This window comes from Podarcis raffonei, chromosome 18, assembly GCF_027172205.1.
Source record: "Podarcis raffonei isolate rPodRaf1 chromosome 18, rPodRaf1.pri, whole genome shotgun sequence".
Taxonomy (NCBI): domain Eukaryota; kingdom Metazoa; phylum Chordata; class Lepidosauria; order Squamata; family Lacertidae; genus Podarcis; species Podarcis raffonei.
In genome coordinates this window covers 8,969,865-8,983,012 of record NC_070619.1, presented here as the reverse complement: position 1 = coordinate 8,983,012, position 13,148 = coordinate 8,969,865, and the positions used below count along the sequence as shown (strand labels likewise).

The following is a 13,148-nucleotide window of genomic DNA, read 5'->3' as shown; positions in this document are numbered from 1 at the left end:
GGCATATAGTTTGCTCGGTATAGGCAGAAGGCTGATTGGTCTATAACTTGCCGGGTCTGTCATGGGTCCTTTTTTATAGATTGGGATAATTATTGCCTCAGACCAACCATCTGGGAGTAAACCTGTTGAGTCGATCCAAGAAAATAAAGACGCCAGCAGGGGGGCCCACCAGCCAATGTTGGACTTCAGAAGTTCAGCAGGGATGTAATCATTCCCTGGGGCCTTGTTGTTCTTTAGTTGTGCGATTAAATTCTCAACTTCCTTCGCAGTTACTGGTGGCCAATGAGGTAGGTCCTCCAATTGGATGCATAGTTTGTAATGTTGGGCTTCCTGGTCATAGAACAAAGATTGAAAATGGCGCAACCACTCCATTGGTTCCACTGTACAGATGGAATTAGTACGCTCCTGGTCCAGTAGACCAGATATGGTTCGCCAAAAACAAGTAGTATCTTTCTCGTGCGATGCCTTAACCAAACTGTGCCAAGCGGCTCTTTCAGCTTCCAATTTCTTTCTCCTTAGTAATTGTTTGTAAGACCGTCTCAGATAAATATAAGCGTTAAGTAGGGGGGCAGTCCCTGATTTCCTGTATCTCCAGTAAGCTGTTCTCGTTTGTCTCCTTGTTTGCCTGCACTCCAGGTCAAACCAGCTAGCTCCGTCCTTTGCCCTCTTTGTAGCGGAGCAATGTATCACTGTTGTTAAATGGGGTTTCAAACTTTCCAAAAGTAATTTAAAGCGTTCCATGATCGCAGCTACTGAATTGCCTGATACGATAGCGGAGCGAATACGCTTTAACTCCACTGACTGAAGAAGGAGGGTTAAATTTTCATTCAGTATTGGGGACCATTTAAGTCTTTTGGGGGCAGGTATAACCAAATTTGCAGAAGGTATATATTGTGGCTCGGCAATAGAATAGTCAAAAGGCCGACCTGCAAGCTCTAAAATTAGAGGCAGGTGATCACTCAGAATATTGTGGCCCACTTGGAACTTCCTTACAAAGCTGTGAGCAAATCTTGAGATTAAGATATAATCTATAACGCTTCCCCCAGCCTTGGAGAAATGGGTATATTCCCCGGGGCGGTCCCCCTCTATATTGCCGTTTAATATCAGCAGTTCCCTCCGTCTGGCAGCCTGCACCAAGCAGAGACCTGAGAAATTACTTCTGCTATCTTTGGACAGTCGTGTCACGCCAATATCCGTCAGTTCTTCGGGGTCCATAAATTGGTTGAAGTGAGTGTATAGACTGTTGTCATCTGTTCCTATGCGAGCGTTGAAGTCTCCGCACACAATGGTCAGGGCAGACGGGTAAGTAGATTCGAGAGGCTCTAAAAACGCCTCTAGCTCAGCCCATGTAGCCTTGACAACGGGGTTTTTTTGGCCTGGGGGAATATAGACATTGACCAGCAAGAGAGTAGTTCTCTTGAAGCTAAGTAGAGCGGCTGTTGCTACAGAATTGCAGCTAGGTAGGGCTGTTAGAGAATGCGCCAGCTCCGTGGAAATGAAGCAAGCTAAGCCACCACTAGATCTGCCGCCCCTCAGAGATGGAGAGGCAGGCAGGTAGTGGCAGTTATACCCATTAAGAAATATAGGGTCATTCTGCCATGTCTCCTGAAAGAAGATGATGTCAAATTGCTTAAGGTAACACAAAAATTGTTGGTTATTTTTCTTGGCGTGCCAACCCGCGATGTTCCAAGACAGCACTTTTAGGCCCCGGGCCCTTCGGGGAGCTGGATCTATGACACCACCATGTCCAGCAATTCTTTGGTGTCTAAAAAAACACACCCGTTGGCTCTTTTCGGGGCTGACTGCTTGGAGAGAGTGTAGTGGTCCTCTTTTCTTGGTGATTTGGGGCTAGCTTCCGGGTCATGTGGCCAGCATGACTAAGCCGCTTCTGGCGAACCAGAGCAGTGCACGGAAATGCCGTTTACCTTCCCGCCACAGTGGTACCTATTTATCTACTTGCACTTGACATGCTTTCGAACTGCTAGGTCGGCAGGAGCAGGGACTGAGCAATGGGAGCTCACCCCGTAATTGCGGGGATTCGAACCGCTGACCTTCTGATCAGCAAGTCCTAGGCTCTGTGGTTTAACCCACAGCGCCACCCACGTCCCTTCCCTAAGAGTAGCCGTGCCCATTAATCCCAGTGGGTCTACTCTGAGCAGAGGGAATGTTGGACACAACCCTCGGGCACCTCTATCAGTGCCCAAAGAACAAGGGCAAGCAGGTATGCTTCTTGACATGGACAGAAAGCTGAGAGGACCAGGAGCAGGTCAACCACCAGCAAAAGTGCCCATGTAAAAGAAAAACCCTTTGGCCCACGTTTAGCAATGATACAACAGCAGCTGGAGAAGGACAAGTGTTCAGGTTCCCCTGCAGAGCTCACCTTTCACGTACACAGTTGCTTTGGAAAGGGGAACGGTTTCGAAGATGCAGTGGTACTCCCCTGAGGTGTCGTGGTCCACTTTTGGGATTCTGGAACGAATGAAACAAAGCACGTCAGCAGCAAGACGAGCAGAGCACACCCCAGTTATCGCTACATGAGAACACAACCACCCTTAATTTTTCTGGGCCAAGACTGGGGTGGGATGTGGGGCTCGTCTGTGACCCTCAAGCCATCTTCTGCTGTTTATGGAGTTTGCTACCACAAGAGGTGGTCATGGCAGTTAGCTGAGATGTCTAAAAAGAATAAATAAAATGCCTACTAGCTGCTATTGGCTATAGCAGCTGAAAGGAGCCTCCAGGTTTATTTAGTTCATTTATGAATTATATTTATATACTGCCCTCTATCAAAAGATCTCAGGGCTGTTCACAACATAAAAGCACATATAGTTAAAACAGAAACAGCAAAACGGTACCCCCACCACCACATGTAAAAGACTGCATAATATCAATCAGCCAAAGGCCTGACTGAAGAGGAATGTTTTTGCCGGCGCCTAAATATATATAAGGTAGTGGCAGACAGAGGCTATGGGGCAGTTTACCTCAGAATGCAAGCTGCCAGAAGCAACAGAGGGCTATTGACTTTTTATGCCGCAATGGGGGGGGGGGCTTCTCAAAGGCAGCCAGCAGCTCACGGTGGGAGAACAGGGTGGTGAATTAGGACGGGGGCTGTTTTGCCCGATCCAGCAGGGCTCCTTTTGGGGTGGTTAAAAGGATCTTGCATCTTTAGAGGCAGTCTACCCCTGAGTACCAGATGCTGGGGCCAGTCAACAGGTGAGGGAAACAGGTGGACACAAGGAAGAGGAGGCTGAAGTTGTCTTCTGTGAGCAGCAGACACGGCTGAAGGAGAACTGTGTGGGGGAAACTCCACCCTCAGATGCGGGGCGGGCAGTGGTTGGCAGAGGCAGCCAGGCAAAGGGTACTCTCTGTGGCTGCCCCATACCTGTGCCACCCCCTCTCTGCAGCGGTGCACCTGGAACCTTCATTATATAACTTCTGGAGAATGCTGAAGATGCATCTCTTCACTTTGGCTTTTGTCACTTGGGGTGCTTATTTTCTTGGACCCACTTTTAATTATGCAATTTTAAGCTGTTTTAAACTGTTTTAAATTAATTTTGTGTTTTGATGTTGCAACCAGCCTGGGACCATACGGTGGAGGACAGGCAATAGACAACAACAACAACGGTGGTGTTTGCCCTTCATATTATTATCTTTTGTATGGGCAAGTCACAACTGTAGATTTATATCCCACAATTTTCTCAGGGTGGTGTACACGGCTTCTTTCCTCCCTCATTTAATTCTCACAACTACCCTGTAAAGTAGGTTGGCAGTAAGAGGCAGTGAGACTTGCCACCAAGGTCAGCCAGTGAGCTTTATGGCTGGGGGTTGGGATTCGAACTCTGGTCTCCCAGGTCTTAGTCTGACACTCTAAACACTATAACACAATGTAAAACCATTTAGCAGCAAGCTGTAGGTGGCAAACAGCAATCCTGTCATCTTGCCCAAGTTTAACCAAGTTTCACTCCCCAAGTGAAAAGGCAAGTCAAAGGGGGGGGGCGGGCTAATATATTTACTCCTGAGTAATCTCCCAGAAAAGGCTACAAGAGGAACTGAGTGCAATGTGATGAGAGGGCAGGAGGCAAATTTCATTCAGAATCCACCCCCTCCGCCACCAAGAGATTGAGATTCCCACACACAAAAAAGGAGCTTTAAAAAAATCAGCGACACAGGAAGGGGGAAATCACTTGGCGGGGTGGGAAGAAAATATTTATCCACCTTGAGCCAAGAGAGGCAATGGCATCCCAGTTAGGAAGCTTGTTCAGACCGGATTTCATGGATTAGCCAGACCTCCCAAACACAAACACACACCATATCAATTATTTTGGGGAGGGAGGGTTGCTGTGCTGTACAAAAGGGAGGAAGAACATTCTGGGGGTGGGGGGTGGGGGAGAGAGGACGACAACACAGGGGGAAGGCCCCCATTTTGTTAGATCTCTAGCAGGTCAGGAGCTCTTTCCTCTTCCCCGATTTCAACACATGCAGACAGAGAGCCCAGTCAAGAGAATTGAGGGCATGAGAGAGGGTTGCTGGGGGCGGGGGAAAGATAAATACTTTTAATCCTCACTCAGCTCCCTGTTGCTATGGGGAGAGAGGCACGTCTGCTGGGCTGCTGCGTGGAAAAGGACGTGACTCCTCTCCCGCCAGATGGACTTCTGCCAGCGGGATGGGTGGGCAAGAGGGAGACTAATGGGGGTGGACAGTCCACACCGCCACTGCAGCGAGGGCTGGCATTTCAGTTCACAGGAACCCAGACGTCCAGGGCAATGAGGCTGTCATGGGGATGCTTCGAAGGCGGAAGGAAATGTGACATTGGACCTACAAGTGAAGGTTCTTTTTCTGTGGGGATCCTATCCCCGAGATTCAGAATGCAAGGTGTACAATCTCTCACACACTCTTGCACGGCAAATCAGTCCGCGCAAAGAGCATTCGGCCCTCTGCCCTTCAGCATGAGAGGAAAGACGTATGAAGCGGTGTGTTGAAATATAAGCACAGAATTTGACCGAGTCAAGCTCTTCACAGAATCACAGAATTGGAAGGAACCACAAACGGTCATCCAACCGCCTGCAAAGCAGGAATTTCAACTAAAGCATCCGTGATGGATGGCCATCCAACCTCTGCTTAAAGGCCCCAGAGGAAGGAGAGTCCACAACCTCCTGAGGGTGTCCATTCCACTGTCGCACAGCTCTTACTGTCAGGGAGTTCTTCCTGCTGTTTAGTCTGAATCTCATTTCTTGTAAAGGGGGAGGCCGAGAGAAGGGAATGCTACCTGCCGTGGGTCTCACAAAGAGGCTGAATAACTGAGGTCACTTTCTCCCGGCCTCTGTATCTTGTTTACCAGGAAAAGGCGTTGGGTTTTTTTTAAGTTGGCGCGGTACACAAAGGCTCCACAGGGGGCCCAGCAGCAGCAAACATTCCTACACTCTCCCCAATGGGTTTATTCCTTTGTTTCAATGAGGCTGCCTGACGGAACCTTTCATTGTCGAGCCAGTTATCAAACAGTTGTACACGCAGGTTAGGAGCAGGACTTGCGAGGAACAGCAGGTGCCGCCTTCTCCTCTAGAGGAGGAGTTTATGAGCTTCTCAAATATGGGGTCTCGCCCTACTCTCCCTTCCCCAGCAGTCCTGGCAAAATACTGCTAAACCCCGTTACACTGCAATTAGAACAAAATTAGATTGAAGCCTTTTAAGGCTTAGGAAAAGGGGGCTGAATGTGGCCCTAGAGAATCTCCCAAGGCTACACCCATCACCCAGCCTGATTCATACCCTCTTCATGTGTTTCTAACTGGCCGGAAAAGTGTCCTTAACTCTGAGTACAGTGGTACCTCGGGTTAAGTACTTAATTCATTCTGGAGGTCCGTACTTAACCTGAAACTGTTCTTAACCTGAAGCACCTGTTTAGCTAATGGGGCCTCCTGCTGCCGCCGCGCCGCCAGAGCCCGATTTCTGTTCTTATCCTGAAGCAAAGTTCTTAACATGAAGCACTATTTTTAGGTTAGCGGAGTGTGTAACCTGAAGCGTATGCAACCCGAGGTACCACTGTAATAATAATAATAATATTTTTTTTTTTTATATCCCGCCCTCCCCAGCCGAAGCCGGGCTCAGGGCGGCTAACATCAAATGTATAACATAAAATCAGACAATCAATTAAAATGCATCCTCAAATCAGATCAGGATCAGAATAAAATCCAATCAGATGGCAACCCGCAGATTAGGGTTGGGGACCTTAAATGCTCACCAGGCCCAACTGTTTGTGCTGAACTTATATGGGCCTGTGAGAAAAATTGGGAGGCCACTTTCATGCAAGTTCTTATGAAAGGGGAGAGGGAGTCAGACTGAACCCCGACCAAAGGCCTGGAGGAAAAGCTCCGTCTTGCAGGCCCTGCGGAAAGATGTCAAGTCTTTCCCTGCCTGGATGGAGGGCACAGAAAGGTGGTGTGCATAGAAACTAGTGTACTGTACACAGGGGGAATCTGCATGTGTTTCTCTGCTCACTTTTGACTCTGTTAGGATATTTCCATTCCACCTTAAAAGGGAGCAGGCTTTGTGAGTCACAGAGTCTGCGTATTTCCTGTTCACAGGATGTTTATGTTGTGTCGTTGCTTTCGTTTCTTTCTTGTTGCCTAAGCATACAGATGCAGGCGGTCATGGTTTCTTTGTTCTGACCAACGCTGAATAAACTGTAAATATGCTCTCCTGCTGTGCATCTTTCGCTGTGTGAATTCTGCTGATAGAGTGTGCACCAGCCTAAGAATGTGGCAATCTATTCTGAGGCTTCGTGTCGCTAAGAGCTGATACTGCGTGTCTATGGGAGATCGATGGATCGTCCGGCAGCCGGCTTGGGGCTAAGATGGACTTTGTCTCCCTGGCAGTATCCCAACAGACTCTCACCCCACCTCACCACTGGCTCAGAACCTTGGGCTGGAAAAAAGGTTCCCTGCCCCTCCTTTAGGGGACCCAAGGGGACCCAAATGATCTTCAGGACAAGTGCAATAATAAAGCAAGGCAAACAGGGAACCCGCAGTTCTGCTTGTTGACTTTGCCACAGGGTGCGTTTTACTGCTCTCAGGCAGAAAAGAACAACACCCAGCCTCTCTCACACGCTTTGCATTGAGATTCAGAAGGGAAATAATTCCTTCTGCCCCCACCAGCTGAAGCAAAGAGGGAGAGGCTGGGACTGGGGGGACAGTCCAAGAGGCTCCATTGGATGGCACCAAAACAAGCAGCTGTTCCCTTCCAGAGGTCCAATGGATGAGGACAGCAGGGACTCCCCATGGCAAAGTCAAGGTCAAGCTGCAATCCTGTGCACTTACCGGAGAATATGCAATACTGAAAACAATGGGGCTTGCCTTCCAACTAAATTTATGAGCTGTGGTTCAAAAGCAGAGCACAGAAGGTGTTGGGGTCATTCAAATCCTTACAGCATACCCAGGTGGGGCTAAGAGACAGGCTGAACCTGGAGAGCTATTGGCTGTCAGTACAGACAGTAATGGGCTAGGTGGACCAATGATCTGATTTGGCAGCTTCCCTATGAGCATGAGATGGTGGTGGAGGGAAAGAAAAACAAGGAGGTGACCCTAAAGTTTTGGTTTGCCTCGAGGAGCATTATTGAGAGCCAGCTCTCCATTTATGTGTGCTCAAGACATGCATATCACTGCAAACCTGGAAGTGGCACTTAAAGGAGCAAAAATGGCCCCAAAAGAGTGCGAAAATGGCAAACTGGTGTGAAAAGAGCATCTAGCAATACCACAAGCCTTTGCAAGTGCAATCCGAGGAGCGCTGCTGTTATTTTCAAGGGTTTTTCAAGGGTTTCCAGAGGGTCTCTGCGGGCTTTGTCAATGGTGTTCCCAAAATATGCAATTTCACTTAAACATGCAGTGCTTTGGAATGTAACCCCCACATAAATGGGGAGTTGCCTGTATTGATTCGAGGGTTGGACTATGACCCGAAAGACCCAGTTTCAAATCCCCACTCAGTCATGAAGCTCACTGGGTGACTTTGGGCCAGTCAGTCTCTCAGCCTGCCCTACAGCGGATTCTTTCTGGCAGCATCAGTACATTCAAGCCCTTTCTCTCTTTTTAAAAAAAGTTTGACGTTGCCCTTGGGTCCTGCCTGCAGGCTTCCCATATAGACATCTGGTTGGCTCCTTTGAGAACAGGATGCTGGACTAGATGGGCAATTGGCCTGATTCAGCCAGGCTTTGCTTACGTTCATAATAAGCCTATCTGCTCTGTTTTGGATTTAGAAAGAATTGCTCACCCGGAGAGCTTGTTGGCATGGACGAGAACATGCTAAACGCCTCCCCCACCCGGCAAGAAATATATTAAAAGATACTTACAGGTATGAGGTAAATTCTGGTGAAGTCTCATTCGTATCAAGCCTCGTTCCCCCCTTCTCCCAGTAGTGGCCTTTGACGGCGGTTGGCGGTTCAGTGATGTTGCAGGAAATGATCACGTTCGAGCCGGCAGTCACCTCGGGAGTGGCTGAGATTTTGGCCCCTGCGTTGTCGATATTTTGGGGGAAAGAAAGAAGGCAAGAGAGGAAGTTAGGAAGACGTAGCCAAGGCGGGCTTTCAGAAGAGAAAGGGGTGGTGGGAGAGGACACCGTTGCAGCGTGGAGTTCAGTCACCTGTAAGCAGAGGTAAAGTGGCCTAGTTGTCACATAATGGCCTGTTTCTGGGCCTGCCCTTCCCCAAACTGCCTTCCAGAGGCATTGGACTACAACTTCCAGTGTGCTGGCTGGAGATTACATGCGAGTTGTAGTCCAAAGCATCTTGAAGGCAATGGCATGGGAAAGGGCCTGGCCTAGGCTTTGCCTAGCACCTAACCTTAAAGCCTCAAGTATGTGCTTGTTGGTCATATGACTGTGAAAACGTGAGGTGAGCCCCAAATGGGCTCCAGCACAAGCCTCCAGAGAGCTTAGGAGGCAGAGGCAGCTTCCCATGCTCTCGACTATTCTAGTCCAGTCCGATGCCAATGATTGCTACCAAGATTGAGAAGTCAAGTAGCTTTACATGCACATCTGGCCAGTTTGCATCATTTCTTCTGGGTACCAAGTTTGTGGGTTTATGGGGGGGGTGTTAAAGAGGAATTAGGCATTTGGTACACACACTCCACCCACATCCAAACATCTTGGATTCTATCAAGCGACTCTCATGAAGTGAAATTGCCCCACCACGTGCTCTGCATGTGTAAAATAGTTTACAAAATGGCCAGGTAGCAGCGACAGCAGCGGTCTGCTGAGATTCTTGAAGCTGGAGGTATGGCAAGGAGGCCGGCAACTTTGGTAGTAGCAGAACTGCCAGCTGCCACGCTCTGGGTGCCAGAGAGATATTCCTACTCAGCACCTTTTGAGGTGCAGTGAAATGCTAGCAAGGAAGGCAACTTATAGCAACTGGTCTGCGCCCAAGAACCACTTGTTCTCAGTCCCTGGGTCCCATGTGACAGTTTTTACATTTGCTCTTTTTCTGGGGGAATCTGCTGCAGCCAATGAGTAAACGGTCATGCCCTATACTGGCCTGAGAAGGAGCCATTTCATATGAAACCACCTGGAAACAGGGACCCAAACCTTTGAAGAGGTAACAGTTAAAACAGGCTGCTTTGCCCCCACCGAAAACGAATCCCTGGAGCACCCAGATAAGCATATCCAGGCCAGTTATTGTGGCCAAACAGAGTTTCAGTTTCAAGGCAAATTTTGCAGACATTCCCCCACCCTCAATAACCAAACAGATACTTGACACATCCCCCACCCAGCCCCTTCTTCTCAGAGACAGGGGACTCTACAGGGCTGAAAGACACTCTTGAGATTTGCCTCTCCGAAAAGAAGGATATTTCCATTTACGAAGAAACATTATTATTATTTCTTTTTCCAGCCATCAATACAGCAGTGGTTTTCAAAGTTTGACATTTAGAGTCTTGTTTCTTGCACTGAGCTCTGGACACCTGGCAGGGAATTCCCAGTCCACCGAAGAAGCAACTGGCGGGTGAGAAAGATAAATATGGACCTACCGATAAAACCTCTGGGGGACTTGCAGTAAATCGGCAAAGCGATTCCTGACTCCCGGTTGCAAACTGAATTCTTCCCTGCCCTAAACCACGCTGCTGATAGGAAGGAAACTCAGGGTAAAGACTGCTGCGTGGAAGGACTCTGAGCTCAGTTTGGTTCTGAATTTCAGAAACAAATCCCTGGACTCCAAAATTCTTACATTTTAAGTGTTTAATCCAACTCTGTCATACTCTGAGTGAACCCACTGAAATTAATGGCCCTAAGTCAGGTGTGTCCCTTAACTGGAGTTGGATGCAACCCTAAACATATGGCCCCATGTTCTCTTGGTTGGTGAATCTTGGGAGTGCCAATAAAAATTAAAAGCAGATCCCACAAGCCTCACGCCTGCATACAGTTCATAAGTGGCCCTTGGCCAGCTCTGCTGGGTCAGCCTATAAGAGTAGTGTGTGTACTGTAAACCCATTCCTGAGCATCACAGGGAAAGAAAGCTTTAATATCTGTCTTTATGGATCTTCTCATTAAGGAACCCCCAATAAGCTTCCAAGGAACATAGGAAGCTGCTTTCTACTGAGTCAGGTTCTCCATGGTTTCAGGCGGGGGGACATTCCCTACCTGGAGATGTTGCCACTGGGGAATGAACCTGGGATTTTTCCCTGCATGCAAAGCAGATGTACTCCCAAATGGAATTTGAAAACCACTGACAAGAGGGCAACGAGAAAGGGAGGACGCTTCCTTTTGTAAAAGAATCCAAACTGAGGCATGTCCAATTCAATTTGCTTGCTCAGCGTTTCGGCCACAAAAGACAAGCCGTTTCTCTTGTCGCTGGACAATCTGGACTTTCAGCTCAGCACAGGGTGGGGGGAAGGGGGAGGAGAGAAAGGGGGAGGAGGCAAATAAGCTAAAACTGGTTGTTCCACAGCACAAACAACTAGACGCGTTCCCCCACCCAGTGCTGCGCAGAGACAGTGCTACGGCCATTTCAAAAACGGTTGCAATTACACCACAAGCAAAACAAGACCGTTTCAATCCAGCTCGCGACAACCAGTAACCTCTAGCAAGGTTGGAAAGCATATCAAAAGCAGGGGTGGTGGGAAAGCAAGACTGTGTGTGTATATAGAAAGAGAGATACGCAGGAAAACGAGATGAAAAGAGGTCGGTTTGCTGGCAGTCGCCAAAAGCAGAGCCACTTTCAATTTTGCATTTCGGAAAAGGAACAGCAAGGACAACGTTGGCATTCAGGGTCCAGAAGCCAGAGGGATCGGTCAGGACGGTGTGGTTCTGATGGGGAAGTTACAACCCTTTTTGAGTAGGGCCACTCGCCAGGAGTGAAGGGGAGGATGCGGGTGGGGGGGGAGGTCTCTTGGATTTCTACACAGTTAGGTCGGGAAGGTGCAGCAGGGTTCTCGGGAAGCCATGGGACATGGGTGAAAGGGGTGGTGGGGGCGTGGCAAAGCTAAGAGACACGGCTGTGTCCAAGCAAATGCCACCGCCAGGGGGGATTGGGGCAACTGCCACTCACGCTCAATGACAATCACGTTCGCCTGGGAACGGATCCACTTGACTTTGGGGCTCTTCGACAAGTGGTTGCGGTCGGGGTCGTTGCTGGCCCGGCACTCGTAGGTGCCCGAGTCGTTGAGCGTGAGGTTGGTGACGTAGATGGCGCTGGTGGAGTGCTGCTTGTAGGTGGCGTTGATTTTGACCCGGTCCTGCCAGGCCCCGTCCCACAGCTGGACGGCTGTCTCGTTGGGCTCGGCCCCCTCGAACCACCACTGGATCTCGGGGATGGGGCTACCGACAGCCTCGCAGTGCAGCTCCACACTGTCCTCCGTCAGCTTCTTTTGAGACAGCGGCGACTTTATGAAGCCAGCTGCGAGGCGGGGTGGGGGGAGAGGTGTTAGTGCAAAGTATTATTTGTGCGAGAGAGAAAGACAGTGAAGAGAAAGAGATCAGCAGCTTTAAAAAATATATTAAAGAAGAACCAGCATGGTAACTCACATCGGCACACACACTCCACAAATGGCCACTTCTATTACATGTAGTTGAAAATACTGAGTAAGAAGAATCTTTGTCCTCCCCTCAAAAGACAGGGGTGGGCGAGTGGCTCTTGCACTCTCCGTTAGTAAGTCCCATTCTTCTTTTTCAAGCTTTGCCTGCACAAGAACTTGGGGCATACAAGGAACTGGTGGAAAACTAGACAGGAAGCACCACAACACTGGTTTTACACTTCTTGCTGTTTAACTTGCATCCCACTGAGACTACTGCAGCAAGTCCTGGGATACGTTGGGTCACTGTGTCCTTATCAGAAGGCTTGACAAGCTTCAGACGCAATTACAGGGCCTTCTACAGAAAGGCCACATGCAGAACTTTGGACGTGCTCAGAAGAAGGTGAACAAGGCAACAGCATCGCAGCTCCAGATGCTTTACTTATGCAGCAACACAGCAATCAGAGGCTCTCAATCCATACCCATCCCAAACAAAAAATGATGGAAAATGGACTGTTTTGTTATTTATTTGCTCTTCATATCCCACCTTTCCTCCAAGGAGCTCAAGGTACATGGCTTTCCCCCTCTCCATATTATTGTTGCAACACCTTGTAGGTTAGGCTGAAGGGCAGTGACTGGCCCCAGGTCACCCGGCAAGCTTCATGGCTGAGTGTAGATTTGAACGCCAACAGTATTAGAAACTGAGATATGAAAGCTAGGAGCTAAATGGCACTTTAAACCTAGGTTGTGGGCGCAACAACGGAATGTCTAGGCACTTTTTTATAAGAAGAACACAAAGCTGAAAATGAATGAACGGCAGCTAAAATATCGTCTTCATTTTTTCACACAGTCTAGTCCTTCCTCTGCACAACCCCCTAATATTCTTAAGAGGGTCTCTTCTCCGGTCTTCAGAGAGTAGCTAGAAGTGGGGAGGCAGAAAAAGGTTCTCCTTTCCTTCCACTCTGCAGTTTTAATCTGAAATCTTAGGCGCAGTAATGCACCCAGAGTTCAGAAACTGCTTTCGCAAAATGCATCTAGGAGTTTCAAACACTGAATGCCAGTCCCTCAGGTCCAAATCCACCACCTTTAACCACTGCACCACATTAGCTATATAATCAAAGCACAGACAGCTTTATCTCAACCAAGACATTCTTGTCTTTCTCGTGT

The 13,148-nt window shown here is 48.7% G+C and overlaps 1 protein-coding gene across 1 annotated transcript in view; it reads right to left on the bottom strand.

The window, feature by feature from the left end:
* The window catches only part of BSG (basigin (Ok blood group)), a 40,563-nt gene that overhangs the window by 13,960 nt on the left and 13,455 nt on the right, over positions 1-13,148 (bottom strand). The window contains exons 2-4 of the mRNA XM_053372787.1: positions 11,519-11,866; positions 8,333-8,492; positions 2,381-2,469 (exon numbers count right to left, since the gene is read on the bottom strand). Coding sequence (XP_053228762.1) covers positions 2,381-2,469; positions 8,333-8,492; positions 11,519-11,866 — 597 coding nt within the window. The remainder of the gene's footprint in view (positions 1-2,380; positions 2,470-8,332; positions 8,493-11,518; positions 11,867-13,148) is intronic.